Consider the following 19,410-nt stretch of genomic DNA (forward strand, 5'->3'; position numbering starts at 1 on the left):
TCAGGAGTCCTCGGCAGAGATAAGATTTGTCTTTTGATTTCCCCAAGGATTTTGAGAGGTAGGCTATTTCTTGTTGGTTTACAAGGTATAGTCATTATCATTGTATGTGTAGGCTAATTCATGAATTCTCAATTCATTCAAGAAAATATTGAACTAAATATTGTGCTAGATGCATGGGACATAATGATTCATGAGACAGGCTGTGGGTTCTGTGAGGGCAGGGAATATGTCTAACGAAGGAGACAGAGCATTCCATCAGAATTAAGTCAGGAATTCAATCAGAATTCCACCATAATTAAGTAAAATGTGATGTGTTCTGTGACAGGGAAGCATAGAGTGGGGGCTACACAGCAGAGGCGCAGACCTAGTCTTGGGGGTAAGGTGGGGATGTTTCAGCTGACTGCTGAGGGGGAGTGGGAGCCAGCTGAGTGAAGCCGGCTTCAGAAAGAGGGCTCAGTTAGTGGTAGATGGGCTAGCAGTTTGCATTAGAGTTGAAGTGTACTGAACTCTTTCTTGGAACTGGCAGATTCTGCACAAGGCACTCAAGGATTCCTTGGCAAGATTGTGTAGCTCACAGGAATGTTAATATTCGTGTGGGTTGATGATACTAGTTTCCTTGCTACCTGCTTTCACACAGTAAATTTGTTCTTTGCTAGGAATTTTCACAGCTCTGTGCCCAGTTTTATTTTGGTGCAGTAAATATAGTGTGAAATTGGCAGCTCATAAGACTTTATAAACACCTGACATGCATTATTTCAAAGAGCCAGGGCACATTTTTGCATGAAAAGCTCTTATACAATTATCAGAGAAAAACAACTCTTCAGAATCATCTGCGTTATTGCTAACATTATGTAATTTGAACACCATAGTATGTATGTTCACATAGATTCAGTGTTAGGACTGCAAAGACAATTAGTACAACACTGTTACAGAATGAAGAGCAACACATGTTTTTCTTGAGTAATCCTTGCAGAATTTTAAGGAAGCTTTTTGTTGTTTGTTTGTTTTTTGTTTTGTTTTGTTTTTAAGAGACAGGGGTCTCACTCTGTTGCCCAGGCTGAAGTGCAGTGGCTCAACCATAGCTCACTGTAGCCTCAAGCTCCTGGGCTTGGGCGATCCCCCTGCCTCAGCTTCCCAAGTAGCTGGGATTATAGGTGTGAGCTACAATGCCTGGCTCCAGGAAGCTGTTTTTACTTTTCCTCAGGTGCTAGTGTATTCTCCCAAAGTGCCACCTCCTTGGTCAGGACTGTAAATGGCACAAACAACCTTGTTTGCTGAGGAAAATGTACAAAGGTATGTTGACAGAGGGTGACTACTTTGACCCCCAGCGTTGTGAGGTTTTACCCTGGCTGACTGGGGCCCTTGGAAGAACTGGCTGTGTTGCTACTCAGCCCCGTGGGAGTTGTCACTGTGCTAAGTTCCCCACACCCCCGCCTCTCTGTCTGCAGTCTGTGGTTTAGCAAAACTGTCTAGTACAACAGGGGCAACTCTAGGAACACGTGGTAGGTCCTACAGTGTCCATACATGAGTGGGGCAGGTCATCTAGAAGCTTGTGGTTGGGGAGCCTGTGCTAGTTCACTTGAGCTGGTTTCTGTTTTCATGCCCAGAGAGGTATGTTGGTGGGGAGGAAGCAGAAATTGGTCCATTTAGGAGCTCCACCAGCAAAGTTGTTTTTCAGAGATACAAACCTATCCCTCTTCACAGCCTGTGTCAAAAACTGCCTCCTTCATGAACCTCTACTTCCTCATCCCCTAACAGGAAGTCATGTTGTCCCTCCCCAGACCTGCCCCTGCTTATCTCCGACCTTCTAGCTGGTCTGTCCTTGCTGGCGCCTGTCAGCTCCGATCTCCCTGAATTGGCCCCACGGTCTCTTGAGCAGGGCTGAGTGGTGAGTGGTACCCAAGGTTCAATTAAGAACTCTCTTAGGTGGAGAATAAACAAACAGGAATACTGTTTTGTTCTGTGTTGTCTTATAACGGAATGAAACTAGTTGTACTTGCCTTCTTTTCGGAGAAGGTTATTTCTAAATTCTGGTAATTGTATAAAGTGAATTGTCGTAAATGGAAACTTTTTCTTTTCAGATAATGTGGATGCAAGTGATCTTAAGCAGTTTTTTGAGACCAACTATTCTCAGATATATTTCATCTTCTATGAAAATTTTATAACACTGGAAAATAGTTTGAAATTAAAAGGTAAGCATTTCTGTGTATTTTTTTTAAAACATGCAGGCATTTTTATAAGTTGTGTATACCATGAGCTACAAATTATACATTTTTAAGCCTTCTGTCTTACCAAGACTTTAGCAAAGCTGTGAGGGCATGGTGGACAGGGTGGCATCTTTGTTTCTCTTGAGCTTTCACTTATACAGATGTTAATTGAACAACACATGGCTAGCAAAAATAGCAGAAGAAACCCTTAGAGAGCATGATTTTCAAAAGAATAAGTTACTGAGAAAGAAGTTATGCATGCGTACTATTTAAAAAATTTAGATTCTGTAAAAGGACGTGAAATGAAAACTCAACTGTCTGTTTTGCCCTTCTTGCAGAGGCACCACTATGAAAGAATTCCTGCATCTCCTTCCAGATATATTATTAGTGTATTATGTTTATATATGTTTGTGACTATATTCTTTGAAAATCAAACCAACAAGGTCACATTATATGTTCTGTATACATTTATACATCCTGTCACCTAAGCAGCAGGATAGTGTAGCCTGGGGAGCCAGACTGGGTTGGGAACCCGGCCCCACCCTTCTGGCTGTTTCTCCTTGGGTGGATTAACCTCTCTCTTGAGTTGGCGTCCTCTTGTCAGCATTAAACAGGTTCACAGGTATCCTCGCATTTTAGGACACAGTTTGACACATAGTCCATGGTCAGTGAGTAGTAGCTACCGTCACCATCTTCCTTCATTTTCATGTAGTCTGTGGGCTGAATCTGAATCCCCACAGCTCTATGAAGTACATGTCATTCATTCATTTAAAAAATAAGCCATATGCATAAATAACTGTGAAAAAAGTTAAAAAGTTAGTTCTATAAGACATTTAGACAGAATTCTGTGGTTCTTGGGAAGTGAGAGAGATGACTTCCTGCTGAGTGTATAGATGAGGCTTTGGGGAAGAGGTGGCCTTGGGAATGGACCTTGAAGGACAGCAGGATTTCAGGTGGAAGAGAGCGGCACTGCTGGTGGAGGGGAGAACGTGAGTAGAGCCAAGGCTGTTCTTACGACATCTATGGGAAAAGCTTTTTTTTTTTTCTTGCAGCAAAGGTGTGTGAAAGAGATTTGCAGGAAATTAGATAATGCTTGCAAGGAGCCTTGAATTGCAGGCTAAGGAGTTTGGACTTTGTTCTGGAGGTGGTTAGAGCTCTTGAAAGCGTTTGCTACTATGACAAGTGTCTTGTAAAGTAGCAAGTGAACTAGAGGCAGGAACACCAATTGGAAGGCTGATGCTGTCATTCATGTGGGGGATGGTGATGCCTGATCCAGGGAGGCAGTAGTTAAGGGAAAAGAAAAGTGTTGTGTCTCAGTGGGTCTGCCATCTATGAGACTTGGTTATAAGGGAAAGGGAGAAGTCAAAGATGCTTTCAGGACACTGAGTCTGCTTTGTGAGGTACCATTAACAGTAGGAACCCTGGAGGGGAGCCAGATTTGGAAGGCAGGAGCGTGAGAGTAGCTTTGGGCAGTCTGTGTTTGAGGTGCCTGGGGGATACCTTGGTGTAGGTGTTGGCTGGACGGTACAATGTAGGTGACTGGAGCTTGGGAGAAAAGAGGTGAAATCATGCTATTGTCAAGGGAAAAAGTATACAGAGAAAAAGAGTGATGGTCAGAACTTTTAGTTAATTCCTTATTTTACTGGGTATATGCAAAGGAAAGCGATGGAGTAGTGGGAGGGGTGCCAGAAAGGGTTTTGTCACAGAGGCCCAGGGGAGAAAGAATTGAAGTCATGTAGGGTCAGCCCGTTGGTGCATGAGATGCAGCTGGGCTGGGGAGTAAGAACCCCTCAGTGTGCTGGTCAGTGAGTGCTGAGAGAAAGGTTCCAGGTGAGGAGCGGGTCGGAAGCCGAACAGATGAACATGGAGTCACAGGGCGGCGAGCTGGTGAAGGTGACCCATGAGAATATCCTTTCAGAAAGTTTGATGTGAAGACATAGATTGTGTCTCACCCTGGCCATGGGCAGGTTATTGAGGAATGCATTGGCCTGCTTGCAGACTGAGGAGTGGGTCAGCTGGAGTGGGGGATAACTGATGGTGCAGGTGTTGGGGGAAGTGGGTTGAGACAGGTCAAGGAAGAAGAAGAGACACAGAGAGGAGTGTACAGGTGGTCTTTCTATGTACGGAGGAGCAGATAAGGGGATAGTGTAGATATGGAGACATTTTGAGATGGAGAGGAAAAATTGAGGGACCCCTTGTCACATGCCCTGATTGCTCCTATAGAACAGGGGCAGTTGTCAAGCATGAAGCAGAAGGAATTCAGGGTGAGGCACTGCGGTGGTCTTTGATTGTGGCCATTCTTGCAGTCTACTGCAAAGAATCATAATGAAGAACCAATAAAAATCGATTTTTGAAGTTTTTTTGCTTTTAGTATAATCTGTATTCGATTGGAATGTAGGGAAGACAGTGTACCCCAAAAAAGAAATAAAAGAAAATGCCTACCAGGAATAATGAAATAAATAATCTTGTGATAACTTCAGCCTTTGCATTTATTCAGGCAAACACTCCAGAGTTATTGTCTCTATCTTCAAAATACATCCAGAATCACCGGCCTGTTCTCATTGCCTACACTGGTAACACTAAAACTCCTGATATCCTCACCTGGATTATAGCATTAGCCGCAGAAATGGTCTCCCACCTCCACACTTGTGCTCTCTCCCATCCCATAGTTTCTTGTCAAAAGAGCAGCTGGAGTCCTTTAAAAGTATGAGTCAAATCATGATTCTTGGCTGTTCTAAACTTTCAAATGGGTTCTCATTCCCAGCCGTTACAGTGGTCTCAGAGTCCACCTAATCTGCCTTCCTTTGCCTCACCTACTCTCCAACCTCATCTGCTCCAACTCTCCCCTTGTGTGCTCCAGCCTTAAGGGCTTCTGGCTGTTTTCTGACTATGCTAGACATGCTCAGCTACAGGGACTTTGCATTGTTCAGTTCCTCTGCCTGGAACACGCCTCCCCTAAATTTCCATATGGCTTGCTTCCTAACCTCAAAGGATCTTGTCTCAGATGTACCAGAGAGATGTTCTCTGACTTCCCCAGTCAAAATTGCATACCATCTTTTTAGGCTTCTCTATCTGCCTTCCCTGTTGTTTTTCTCACTCATTTATAGAATGCCACCTCCTGCCAGAATATTAACTTTTTGAGGGCAGGGGTGGTTATCTGTTTTGCTCACTCTGTATCCTCAGGGCCTAGAATAATCCCTGGCATATAGACATTCTGTAGTAGTTTTTCAACGAATGAGTGAATGATATCTACTTCATTGAGCTGTGGGGATTCAGTTAGATCAGGGGTCTACAGCTTATAGCTGCCTGTTTTATAAATAAAGTTTTATTGGACAAGCCGTATCCATTTATTTATGTATTGTCTGTGGCTGATTTTGTACTGTAACAGCAGATTTGAGTGTTTGTAAGAGAGGCCTGCAAAGCCCGAGATATTTGCTGTCTGACCCTTTACAGAAGGGGTTTGTTGGATTCCTATATTAAGTGATGTATGTCAAGCACTTAGCACGATGCTTGGTACACAGACAGGACAAAAAATGGTAACTTCTGCTGCAGGTGTTGTAGGTTTTATTACTGTTGTTATTATGAATAGGACAATGTGCAGTTGCCCAAAAAGATATACTACTTTTATAGTTATCTGCTCTATGACTTTTTATATTACCAACTTCGAAATTTTTCTTTGTGCTGTGCATTCTGCCACAATTTGAGCCAATAAGTAACTAGTTGAGAAATGAATAAATTACGCATCATAGTTTGGTAACAAGTTGGAAAACATGGGAACTGTGTTCAAGCAGCTAGCACGGGGCAGCTCTGCTGGATGTGGATCCAAGCAGTCTGGCTCGGTTGTCTGTTTGCAATCCTAATGTGTTCTCCATACTGCGTCTTGCTATTTTTTGAATAAATGAATGTGTGTTGAGGCTTACTAGTTTTAAGCTGCCTTTTAGCATAACTTGTAATGTCCTAAAGTTTGAATGATGTCATGATAACTAATTATTTTTTAATATTCCAGGGAATAATAAGTCACAAAGGGAGGAGCTGGACTCCATCCTCTTCCTTTTTGAAGTAAGTTTTGATGAATTTATTTAACTTTTATAATTCTTGTTGGAAATAAAGTATTTTTGATCTTTAATTTTATTTGAAGACAAAAATGGCTATTGGTGGACATATTTTTTTTTCTTTCCTTCCTTCCTCCCACCCTCCCACTTTTACAAACAGTTCTACAAATAATTTTCTTGTGATTTTCTTGTTTTGCAAACGTGTGAGAGTTTTTCCTGTATGGGTACCTAGATGTGAAATTATTAGATGGAAGAGTACACACATCTTAAATAGTAGCAGATACTGCTGAATTGCTCTCCAAAAGGTCATATAGTCACACTGAGAAACTGCGCTGTAAAAAATAAAAAAATAAAAAATACCTAAAAATGTTATATAAACTGATATGTCAGTCTTATGTAAATTTCTTATACTCTAACATTGGAGATGATTCGTCGATATATGTAAATACGCACATATATATACACATATATATAAATCCGACATGCAAAAACTTTTTAAATATATATTTTTCTACTAGTGAGGTTATGATCTTTATGCATCTGTATATCTGTGTGCATTGATCATATCTTCAGTGTTGAAACAGTGTTTGGGTGTGGTTTTTGACTTACTAAGCTTAAAGTCTTTCTTGTCCAAATATATTAGTTAAGTGGCCAGATTACGGGTACCTGGAGAGCACACTCAGAACTGAATTATAGGTTCTGAGAGTTAATTGTTGGTTTTTGAGAAATTATTTGTGGTTTGAGAGGTGTATGCTTAGGTTGGTGTGGGAAGATGAACTTTTATGGCTATAAAGGAAAGGCCTAATGTGAACAGGTGCAGAGCTGGCTCTAGAGGGAAGCCACTGTAGGAAAGATCTCCTACAGTAGAAGAGTTATCCAGGGCCTTATGATGAGGGGCTTTCTGGGTTTATGGAAAAAAACAAAATATGGGAAACTTCCAGCCCAGGACTTGTTTTCATGGCTAGTGCTCAATAACCCTGGTTCCCCTTTCTCTCCTTTGAAAGCTATATTCCTTTCCAGAGTACACACATTGATTCACTGCATATTCTGTAGTGGTTATTATATTTCCTGTGGTTACCCTCCTTTGAATGAAACCTGTGTAAGTGAGTTGTTTTTAACAGGAGCTTTAATTAAGTGTGTTAGTTAAATATGTATCTACTGACCATCATTTGTTTGTACTATTTTATCAACTTAATTATATTATTTATGTCATGGTTAAAGAATCTATAACATATGTAAGTTAGGAAGCATGGTAATAAAGCGCATACTCTTGACACCCTACCCCTTCTCCATTTTAGGAACTAAAAACTACTTAGGTGCTCTTCCACCATCCTTTCTCACCTCTGTGGCAGTCATTCCCCTGCATTTTAGCATCCTCTTTCTTTTAAAAAGTGGCTTTACCACATATATTTATACCCTTAAATAATTTCTTGTGTGTTTTTGTTTGGTTTTGAGTGTAATAGAAATGATCTTCTATGGTACATAATCACCTTTGACATGTTTTTTACCCTCAACATTAATTCTAAGATTTACCCATGTTTTTAAATTTAGTTCAAGTTTATTCATTCCCACTGCTGGATTAGGTAAATATATGTGACTTGTTTAATTCCTACATTTTGTCTACAGATGTTTTGTTTTCTTGGTAGACAGATTGTCTGTGAGTAAGGAATGAACATACTTGCCAGTTGGTCTGCTTTCCGCCCTGACTCAGCCTTCCAGTACATTGGTAAATGGAAGTGATAAAGGGTCATCTTGTTTTTGACCTAAAGAGAGTTTTGTTAATGTGAAACATTAAGAGTAATATTTTCTGTAACTTTTTGGTAGATTCTCTATCAAATACGTTTGTTTCTATTCCTAGTTTGAGATGTATTTAAAAAAATCATAGATGGGTTTTGAGGTTTTTAAATTTTTTTCTTGAAAAAACTTGATTGAGATGATGATGATTCTTCTTGAGTATTAATATTGTGAATTACAGTTCAAGTTTTTTGGATGGACTAATTACTATTATTATTATTCTTTGAGTCAGGGTATTGCCCAGGCTGGAGTACAGTGGAGTGAACATAGCTTACTGTAGCCTTGACTTCCTGGGCTCAAGTGATCCTCCTGCCTCAGCCTCCCAAGTAGCTGGGACTACATGTGTGCATCACCGTGCCCAGCTAATTTTTTTTCTTATTAATTTGTTGTAGAGATAAGGTCTCCCTATGTTGCCCAGGCTGGTCTCAAACTCCTGGGCCCAAGTGATCTTCCTGCCTTGGCCTCCTAAAGTTGTAGGATTATAGGCATGAAGCACTGCGCCCAGCCTGGACTAATATTTTGTTTGCATTCTTGGATCTATGTTCACAGCTGAGGTTGGCCTCAGTTTTTCTTTCTCACGCTCATATTGTTTTTGACTGGTCCTGTCATAATGGTTATAAAACCTATTGTCAAGCATTTCTTCTTTCTCTGTTGTATAACATAGTTTTATAAGATTGAAATGAGCTGTCATTGAAAGTTTGTTTACCTTTCCTATATAACCACCTGAAACTGGGGTGCTTTTTTTACTTATGTGAAGATTTTACCCACTTATTCGATTTCTTTGATAGTTTTAGACTTGTTTTAGTATTATTCAGATTTTTCTTTTTTTTTTCTTGATTCAGGTTTGGTAAGTTACATATTTTTCTAAGAATTTGGAGAAATCTAAGGATTTGTTCTTATCACCAAAGTTTTAAAATGTATTGTCAAAGAAGCTTCTCTTTGAAGAGTCATAATCCCTTCAGTTTTATCTCCCTTAGCATGGTCTTTATTGTCTTCAAGAAGTTTTTATATTACATACCTTAGTAGTGGTGGTGATGGTAGTAGGAGGAGGAAGAGGAGGAATAGTATTTATGCCACATTTTTACTCTCTTCCAGTTGCCATTGTAGCAACTTTAAACTCTGTTTTTTTGATGTAATTGTTGTTCCTTTAAATGTCTTTTCTTTCTGGCTTCTTTTTTTTTTTTTTGAGATGGAATCTCGTTCTGTCGCCCAGGCTGGAGTGCAGTGGTGTGATCTTGGCTCACTGCAAGCTCCACCTCCCGGGTTCACGCCATTCTTCTGCCTCACCCTCCCGAGTAGCTGGGACTACAGGCACCCGCCACCACGCCCGGCTAATTTTTTTGTATTTTTAGTAGAGACGGGTTTTCACTGTGTTAGCCAGGATGGTCTCAATCTCCTGACCTCGTGATCTATCCACCTCAGCCTCCCAAAGTGTTGGGATTACAAGGCATGAGCCACTGCGCCCAGCTGCTTCTTTTAAGATCTTTTGTGTCTGTTGTTCTGCAGTTTAATTACAAAATATCTAGTTGAAGATTTCTTATCTTAATGTTTCTCATATATGTTTCTCATGTCTCTGGATTCATGTTTTACAGTTCTCTAACATTCTTAGCAATCGTCTTCTCAAATATTGATATGTTTCTGTTCATTCTGGCCATACTTTCTAGGATTCTTATTTAAACTTGTTCATCTATCTTCCCTGTCTCTTATGCTTGCTTTTATTTTCTCCTCCCCCAATCTGTTTGTGTTGCATTCTGGGAAGTCTCTTTGGTTCTTTCTTCCAGTTCACTGACTTCTTTTGGAACAAATCTGCTACTTTACCAATCTGTTGAGCTGTACATTTCAATGATTTTTTTTCATGTTTTAACAACTTTTTTGATTTGGCATTCTTATGTGGCTGGTTGCTTTTGATTGTCTCTTGATCGTTGTTCATTTTTAGACATCTTTTGTTTTCTTAAACATTTACTGCATAATATTTCATATTTTGTATGTGATAATCCTAGTAGCTGAAGTGTTTGTCTAGTTATGCTTGTTATTTCAGCTGCCTCTCATTCACAGTGGCTTCTTTTTTGCATATTTTGTGATATTTGATTTTGAGAGTGGTACTGAATGACTACAGATTTCATGTTTGTTAATTCTGGTTTCTCCCAGAAGATTTGTCTTTGCTTTTGCCGGGAGTCTGGGAATGCTCTTGATTGAGGGCACTTTAGCTCCATTTGAGGGTTCTGGTTTATGAATGGAAATTCAGGTTGAGTTCCCTAAACTTACCATGGTTGAGGACTGGGTGCTGGACGGAACAGCCACCTGTAGATCCTGGTGCTAGTATTGCCATCAGCTCCTTGGCATTCTGCAGTTTTTTCTTTTGCATGTTGCTCACAGATCAGTTTTTGGCTCACTTGTCTTCTGCTTCCTTTCTTCTTCCCTCTTTACTCCTCCTTCTTCCCCTACCATTTTTTAGTCCCTTGTTAGTTTCTCTGTGTTCTTCAAAGCCCAGCAATGTTTTAAGAATTAGATTTGTTGTCATGGATCTAAGGGCTAGTTGGCCTGCAGCAGGAGAACCCTTCAGAGACTCTAGATCTGTCCCTCTCTCAGAAGTTTCCAAACCTTCTCTTTGTGTTCTGAAATTCTAGACTAGGGAGGGTGTTAATACTGATTCATTACCATTTCCAGAGGATTAGTTGCCTATATAATAGAGCAAATATATATTATTCAAGGCTTCATAAAACTTTCATTTTGCATGGTAAATATGAATGAGTAATAAACTTGCATTACTTTTGTTTATGCTTATGTTCCCTCTGTCTCTGGCTTTAGAAGGTAGGTTGTAATTTGTATGTTTCATTCTGGGTACTAAGTAATTTCATTGCTGCTTTGTAGGATAGTGCCGTGTAAAGCTTGTAAAGAGATAGTTTATAAGCGTTTGGAAGTGAATACTTATCACTTTGTAAATAATTGGGAAAGGCTGCCTTGAGAAGAGGTGGAGTTAATAAGATATGTTAAATCACAAAAGTGATACCATGTAGAGATATTCTATAAATAAGAAATGGCTTGGAAGAAAGCATAGAGGTAAGAGATAAGAAGGCATGAAAGAAGAGTATGTAAAGAGAGCTGCTGTCTGCCTTGTAAGTCAGGGATGCCCTGAAACGGAACCTTGGAAAAGGAAACAGTAGTTTTTAGATGTAGAGTATTGGAGACATTATAGTATTCTGATGAAATAAGTAATGTGCAGTGAAGGCCACCAGCCAGTCCAGGTCATGATCTCAGGCAGTGAGCAGACCTTTTTGCCTGCCTTCCTCTCTAGTGGGAACACCTGTACCTTTTGGAAGTTGACCTTTCAGCTGCGTTTGCCTGTAGCTTCAGATATGTGCACCTCTTAGGAGAGTTTCTGTTGGTTCATGGAGATGTTTGTCTTTTTTTTTTTTTTTTTTTTTTTTGAGATGGAGTCTTGCTCTGTCGCCCAGGCTGGAGTGCAGTGGCTCGATCTTGGCTCACTGCAACCTCTGCCTTCCAGGTTCAAGCCATTCTCCCTGCCTCAGCCTCCCAAGTAGCTGGGACAACAGGCGCCTGCCACCACGCCCGGCTAATTTTTATATTTTTTAGTAGAGATGGGGTTTCGCCATGTTGGCCAGGCTGCTCTTGAACTCCTGTCCTCAGGTGATCCACGTGCCTCGGCCTCACAAAGTGCTGGGATTACAGGCATGAGCCACTGCGTCTGGCCTATCATATTTTTTTCACTATGGTTATGACTCTACTTTTACTGTACTTTAAAAAAACATATTTCATCCATCATTGCTTGTCTCTCAAATGGAGATGTGAGGATGATGGTGTGGGACTCCAAAACATGAATTTACATTTACCATCTTGACAGGAATCTACATGTTTTACATGAGCTAGGCTGTTTAATCCTTTCCTTCTGAAGTAGGTTTGGTCTTCCCAGTTTTTATGAATGAAATGTTGGAGACTTTGTAGAGTTAGGTGACTTGCCCAAGGGTACACACTTAGTAAATGGGAGAGTGGGGATTTAACCTTTAGTCTAACTCTAGAACCTGTTTTCCTAACTTACTGGCATGCTGCCTACCACTTAGGAGTGTTGGTTATTCTGCTTTCTAAGCTGTGTTCCATAGGCTGTCTATATCAACATGCACTGTTCTTTATAATTCATTCATTCATAAGACACATTTATTAGGTATGCACTGTGTCAGACACACGTAGGTGCTGGAGATACAACAATGAGCAAGGCAGACAGAGCCTCCCGTCCTCATGGAGCGTAAATCAGTATTTCGTAGTGAACTGAAGAGTCTACTGGTAAGAATGAATTAATGTCAGAACTCTAGTAATGACCTTCTGAGTTACAGAAAATCCTGAATGGTTCTTTTCAGAAGTGATATTTTGGTGATGGCTCTTGAATTAGTTACCTGCATAAGGGAAAGGAGGGTTGGTGTCGAAACACAAAGTACCTGGTGAATGGGCCTCAAGATCAAATAATTCACATAACCTTGAGAACCTTCTGGATTCAAGCTTGAGAGGTTATTTTAATGGTACCTGGGATTTGTTTTAATCAGGTGTGGTAAGGCACAGAAACATGGAAATGATTGTTATGAAGGAAGAAGTTTTAATTATGCTTACAGTCCTGTAGAAACAGACATGCCACACAGAACCAAACAGGGAAGCACCAAGGCAGAATCAGTAGGCAAATAGGAAAGAAGGAGAGAGACAGAACTGAGGGCAGGAGCTTTTATTGTGGTTTTTGCAGGAAGGAATGGGCAAGGCCAGGTAAGCAAACTACATAGGCTTAGGACTGGATAGTTTGAATAATTTCAGCTGACGGGACCATAGGGGTGGGTAGCTCCTGGTTGTCCAGTACCTGGCCCCCAGGTGATTAGGGGAGGGGGATAGAGTCCATAAAAGGATGTGGTTGGGGTTATGGATTTGATATTGGTTGGTTTGCATATCAGAAACATGCTCTGAGCATCTTTGGGAATTTGCTAACCCTTGGAAGGGCATCCTTCCTAGGTCATTGAGGCCCCAGATGTCAGCACATCAAGAATACAGAGAATAAGACAATATAGTTAATTCAGAGATACTGTTTCAAGCTTTCTGCCACGTTGTATGCCATCCCCTTTTACTAGAGAAATAGAACAGTTTGGAGTTATACATATATGTTTTAGAAAGTTTATAGAATTTGATATTTCCTTACCCTCCCACACTCCAATTAAAATACATTGACAGAAGAGGCTTAATTTCAAAACGTAAACATGTTCTGGCATTGGAGTGCCACTCATTCAGATGTTCTTCAAATATCACAGAATTTGAAATCACAGATTAACAGATTCCTTATTCTAAATTTTATTTAAATTACCCCACTATATTAAACCCTGTTTCTATCTTGTCATTAGCCTTCCTGGAGACCTGAATGGGTTCTTTATGCTGGAAAGTGTGGCCCAGGCTGGTTTAACACCCACAGTCCTCTCCCTGGCTCTCGGTGTAGCTCTCCTTCGTATTTTGTGATTACTCCGTGGAAGTGCTCTGTTGGGCTAACACTTTGCCCGTTTACCTCTCTTTGCATAGTTGCACTTCTGCCTCTTCGTTTATTCAGTTCTCTTTTCAGGGACTGCCCTTAGCTCTTCTCCCCATCTGGCCCATTCTCTCAGGCCCTGTTCAGACCCACCAATTTCTCCTGGCAACTCCTGCTGGAAGTGCTTATTCTTTCCTGGTGACTGATATAATGGCACTACCTTGTGTTATCATTTGACTGTGGCTGGATGTCCAAAGTTATCCCTTAATGTGGCTATGCCTTAGCTTCCTAATGAGACTGTAAAAATCCTAACTCCATGTTTTTTGTTTGCATTTTTGTACATGTTTTTGAGTGGAAGAGGGACAAGAACAAATAAAATGAACAAGAAAAGCAAATTCTTCTAAAGCCAACAACCGTGACTTACAAAACTTTGTGACTTTTTTCTTTCTTTCTTTTTTTGAGACAGAGTCTTGCTCTGTTGCCCAGGCTGGAGTGCAGTGGCACTATTTTGGCTCACTGCAACCTCTGCCTCATGGGTTCAAGCAGTTCTCCTGCCTCAGCCTCCCGAGTAGCTGGGACTACAGACATCCGCAACCATGCCCGGCTAATTTTTGTATTTTTAGTAGAGACAAGATTTCACCATATTGGTCAGGCTGGTCTCAAACTCCTGGCCTCAGGTGATCCATGTGGCTAGTGGCTACTGTATTGTACAGGGAGGCTCTAGAGTCCTCCAGTAGAGCCTTATTTCATCGTTTGAAAGACCACTTTTCGTTGTTAAACACGGTTAAATCCTTAGTATCTTGTACATCTGTATCCTTGTGATGCAGAGGACTTTGACTTAAGGTTTAGAATTTTACTGAAATGGTTTCTCTGGGCATCTTCTTATTATCAGAGTGCCCTTGGCTGAGGGGAATGAGCATTTACCTCCACAGGTTGGGAAAGCATGGCTCCAAAGTGACCCTCTGCAAACAGAATTGAAAAGCCATGCACAGTTTCATTCTACTGTTTTCATGCATGTTTTAAAATGAAAATAATGTTAAATAAAGGCTAGTCAAATTCCTTAGGACTTCATCTCCCCACCACACCTTCATCCTTTCTCCATCTGTTTCCCCTTCAAGATAAAGAAAACAGTTTCAGTGCACTCCAGGATGATGCCCCATCTCTTTTTGTCACCCCTCCTTTGGTAGGAGATTCTTATTTGAGAAGCATTGATGGAAGAGGCGAACTGCAGCATGTGGACCACACAGCAAGTGCAGATGACATGTGGGCTTCTTATAGGATATACAGAGAAAGAAAAATAATACCGTGGATGCTAGCTTTTGTTTTTCCTTTAGTATTGAAATTTGATTGCTTGCGATTTATTACACGCCTGTATGTACTGACTCCCTTCCTTCCCTGTAGTGTAGTGTTATGCTGGATTGGACAGCTGGACTCACGTGTGCACAGTCTTGCTGGGTGTAGTTATGTTTGGGGTTCATAATTTGACCAGTGGTGAATCCAGGGATGTAGTGGAATCTATGTCTTACTTTAATGGAATTCAATACTGGGTCTCTTGTTCTTCATTGCTCCAGGTGAGCTTATATAGATAGTGGATTTAGCCTCTAATTTTTTCCCTTAGAGTAGGGGAAAAGAATTTTTAATGATTTTCCTGATAATGGTAATATAGCGATATCAAGTACAGTGCCATTAAGATGAAACAAATGGCTGATTTTCACTCTCGGTAGCATTGCTTTGTATATGCAATCCAGTAATTTGAATGTTGATTTTATTTGCCATCCAAATGCATTCATTTATAACTTTTCACACTTAATAGTAACATTTTGCTTTAGATACTAATAGTGAATTGCCTAAAGAAAAACTAGAGTTATGAATATAATAGGATTACAAACAATTCTGAGATTTATTTCCTTTCTTCTTCCTTTCCTTCTCCTTCTCCTCCTCTCTTCCTCCCCCAACCCCTGTCTCCTCTTCTTCTTTTGTGGGAATTGCATATCTTTTATAACTCTTTGAAAATGAAAACAAATTAAAAGCTCCTGTGGAGGTTCAATGAAAATGTCTGAGCTGAATTCTAGGCAAGTCAATACATTCAGGCTAGGTGTCCTATAGGATTAAGTAATGATTCCTTTTCTTTCTTCATACAATGGCTAATGGCTTTTCTTACAAGCGAATAATACATAGCAAGACAGCAGAATCATATTTTTACAATTAACTAGTTGCCACAGTTTCTGCTTTCCTCTGCTTTGTTATTCCTTATTCTGGGCTGTCCGGTGTGCAGCCATCATTCCGTGCTGCTCCCTCCTCCCGTGCCAAGGTGAAGGACTTCCTCTACAAACCTCTCAGGCTGTTACTGCTTTTTATTTTGTTTCCCATGAGGACCACTTTATGGTTTTTGAGTAGGACAAGAACAAATAAAATGAACAAGAAAAGCAGATTCTTCTAAAATTCTTGGAATTTAAGTTCTTATTGAGGATTTCAAATATTTAGGTGCTTTAGTAGATTTTATTTTCCTTTAAAAGAATGATTCCAATTTTGAATGCAGCTCTTTGGTCACTGTCATAATTCTAAGTGATCGATTGCAATTGAGAAAAAGCCACTATCAATTCAAATTTTGTGGAGAGCATTTTTAAAAGAACTGAGCTGACACAGACTCCCATCTCCCATCCCCAAAGTCTCCCTGAGTTCCAGTTGGCAAAGAGAATGAATGTCTCTAGTTATCATGATGAAGATATTGGGTCACATTTATGACATAGGGCTGTATTTAAATGATAATAGAGGTGTATGATCATCTGGCCTTCTTTGTAATGCTAGTCATACTTGTGGCTTTTATTGATGTTGAACCCTTGGTTGGGAACAAGTCCAAATGATAGCATTATTGTTATGGCATAGTGTGATCTTGCCTTGAGACTGCTCTGCAGGGATCACAGTAGAGGGCCAGGTGGCCAAGGTACCCTTTTTCACTGGTCTCACATGTTGCCTGTGGTAGTGAATTAGCTCTGTAATTGCTCCTCAGTGCTATCACCTGTACTGGATGCTGGAGAAATAATAAAACACACGACTGAGATCCTTTATCTCTATGGCATGTGGTTATTCTGGTGTCTGATTTTGATTGTGAAATATCTATGATCTCTACAAACTGGAAGGTGGGAACAAAATATAAACATGTGGTCCATTTTGGAGATTCTTTACATGCAGTGTTCCTGGTTAAAAGGTGATTATCCTATTACAGAATGTTAGTAATTTTAATTAGACAAGTGTTTGAGTTGAAAGGAGTCAGTTTCAATGGATAGTTTAATATGCATATTTAGTATTAAAGACCGCAGTCACCCTTTTGCATCAAGACTTACAGGTGAGAAACTTGGGATTGATCCAACGGGATATACCAAATTACTCAGGTCACCTTGGAGGAAGGGACACTGGAGATAAGATGTTCATGGAAGTCTGAAATTACATTCTTGTGGTTATCTGTTGCGGTCCAGGTGCCCTGAGCTCCTGGCATGCTGGCCTCTTTCACATAGTGTGCCACTTGACGTGTTGGTAACTGACACTCTCAAGAGGAGATCCTGTGGAAGGCAATACTAGCAAAAATGCTTCCAAGAATCTTTTAAGGGCAGATGGTAGAAACTGCATTAGGGCTAAAGATACGGGAAATTCACAGTGAAACTTGAGCATGTGTATTTATTGTTAGGATAGCAGGAGACATGTAGAGAGCTCTTTTCTCTTTAATTAAAATTAATCTGTTAATGCAGTTTGGGTAAGTTGGTTTTTTAAAAATTAATATATACCTTTAGGAGAGAGTTGTACAAAAACTTGGTATCATAAATCTATTACTTGTTTTCTGTTTGGATGTGTAGTGTGGTGGCTGTTACAGAGTGACATCTAGTGTTTGGTGTGCTTTGTGACACTGTACAAGTTGGAAGGGTCTAGCTCGGCCTGCAGGCCTTGGGCACTTGCTGAATGAATTTGACAGGTTGGCCAGTCCCAAGCCAACCTGCAGGTGTACAGTGCCTTCTAATTGTGCTGAGGCAGAAGTTTAAATCCTCTGAATTTATGGGGTGGTGGGAACCAAGTAGTGGCATCTCACTGGGGTTTTGTTATTCTGTACTCATCACTTTTGTAGAAACTGTCTGGGAGTGATTTTTTCCCCTAAAAAATGGTATAAAACAGATGGCCAACTAATGCTAGTACCAAAACTGAAGAGATCGGAAAAATGTAGTAGTTTTCAGGCAGAAAATGGAAACTTGCATGAAACGAAGAATAGCATGGCAGATTTGGTTGTGACTGAGATCTCCTGTGTAAGATACTTTTGTGAAAAGAAGACTCCTTTGGAATCTGTTTTAGTGAGTGCTTTATTTGAGGCAGACCCCACATATTATGGGTAGAATTATATGCTACTAATTTGTGGATTTGTGAAGGTCACTGAATGTTCGTTCTGTCATTAAAAAAAATGAGGAGTCCAGTGCAGTGTGATTTTTTCTTTAAAAAGAGATTAGACCTTTGCATGATCCTAAGCAAAGTGAAAAAATAACCTTGAAATCTATTAAGTGCCTGCCTTTGCAGTTTTTGAAGGTTGCATTTTTTGTACCTAATAAAAACATCTTGAATATCACATTTTAGTACTTAATATGGTAGTCCCCCTTATCTGCAGTGTCACCTTCTGAGGTTTTGGTTATTGGTGGTCAATCAGGGTCCAGAAACATTAAATGGAAAATTAAAGAAATAAACCATTCATAAGGTTTAAATTGCATGCCATTCTGAGTTGTGTGGTGAAATCTCTCACCGTCCTACTCCATTCTGCCTGGGATATGAATCATTCTTTTGTCCAGGGGATCCATGCTGTAGATCCTAGCTATCCATCAGTCACTTAGTAGTGCTCCTGGTTATCAGATAAGCTGTGGTATCACAGTGCTTGTGTTCAAGTAACTCTTATTTTACTCAGTAATGGCTCCAGGCCGGGCGTGGTGGTTCATGCCTGTAATCCCAGCACTGTGGGAGGCTGAGGCAGGTGGATTACTTGAGGCCAGGAGTTTGAGGACAGCCTGGCCAACGTGGTGAAACCTCGTCTGTACTAAAAATACAAAAATTATCTTTGTGTTGTGGTGCGCTTCTGTAGTCCCAGCTACTCAGGAGGCTGAGGCTCGAGAATCACTTGAACTCGGGAGGCAGAGATTGCAGTGAGCTGAGATCGCGCCACTGTGCTCCAGCCTGGGTGACAGAGTGAGACTCTGTCTCAAAATAATAATAATAATAATAATAGTAATAATAATAATAATGGCTCCAAAACACAAGAGTAGTGATGCTGGCAATCAGATATGCCAAGGAGAAGCTATACAGTGCTTCCATTAAGTGAAAAGGTGAAAGTTCTTGAATTAATAAGGAAGAAAAAAACTATATGCTGAGGTTGCTAAGATATCTACAGTGAGAATGAATCTTCTATGAAATTGTGAAGAAGAAATTTATGCATAATGTATATAGAGTTTGGTACTATCTGTGGTTTCAGGCATCCCTTGGGAGTCTTGAAACATATCCCCCTAGGATAAGGGAGGACTACTGCCAGAAACATCAGTCCGTCTGTTTATTTTTTTCAGTACTGATAGTATTTTTCTTCACTCTGTGGCTCTGTATATTTTGTGCTGGTGCTCTTTGATACTGTCTTCTGCCTACTACCTAAGACTTTGTTCAGAGCCTCAGTTTCCCCATCATTGGAGTGTCCTGCTAAGTAGTCTTTTGATCTGTGATCTTCTACCCCGTCACTCTCCCTCACTCACCTCAGATGCTGTCTGTGTGATGTAATTTCGATTCTCATTGCCTTTAGAACAAAAGTCACACCCTCCAGTACAGCCTTCAGAAT

At 40.4% G+C, this 19,410-nt stretch overlaps 1 protein-coding gene across 5 annotated transcripts in view; it reads left to right on the forward strand.

The window, feature by feature from the left end:
* The window catches only part of RALGAPA2 (Ral GTPase activating protein catalytic subunit alpha 2), a 323,453-nt gene that overhangs the window by 30,163 nt on the left and 273,880 nt on the right, over positions 1–19,410 (forward strand). For 4 of the 5 annotated variants that reach the window (XM_023217753.2, XM_023217754.2, XM_023217757.1 and 1 more), the window contains exons 2-3: positions 2,082–2,192; positions 6,214–6,266. In XM_023217753.2, coding sequence (XP_023073521.1) covers positions 2,082–2,192; positions 6,214–6,266 — 164 coding nt within the window. Of the gene's footprint in view, positions 1–1,788; positions 1,889–2,081; positions 2,193–6,213; positions 6,267–19,410 lie in introns of those variants that run through there. The other variant, XM_023217755.1, reaches the window with a different exon arrangement.

This window comes from Piliocolobus tephrosceles, chromosome 20 (assembly GCF_002776525.5).
Source record: "Piliocolobus tephrosceles isolate RC106 chromosome 20, ASM277652v3, whole genome shotgun sequence".
Taxonomy (NCBI): domain Eukaryota; kingdom Metazoa; phylum Chordata; class Mammalia; order Primates; family Cercopithecidae; genus Piliocolobus; species Piliocolobus tephrosceles.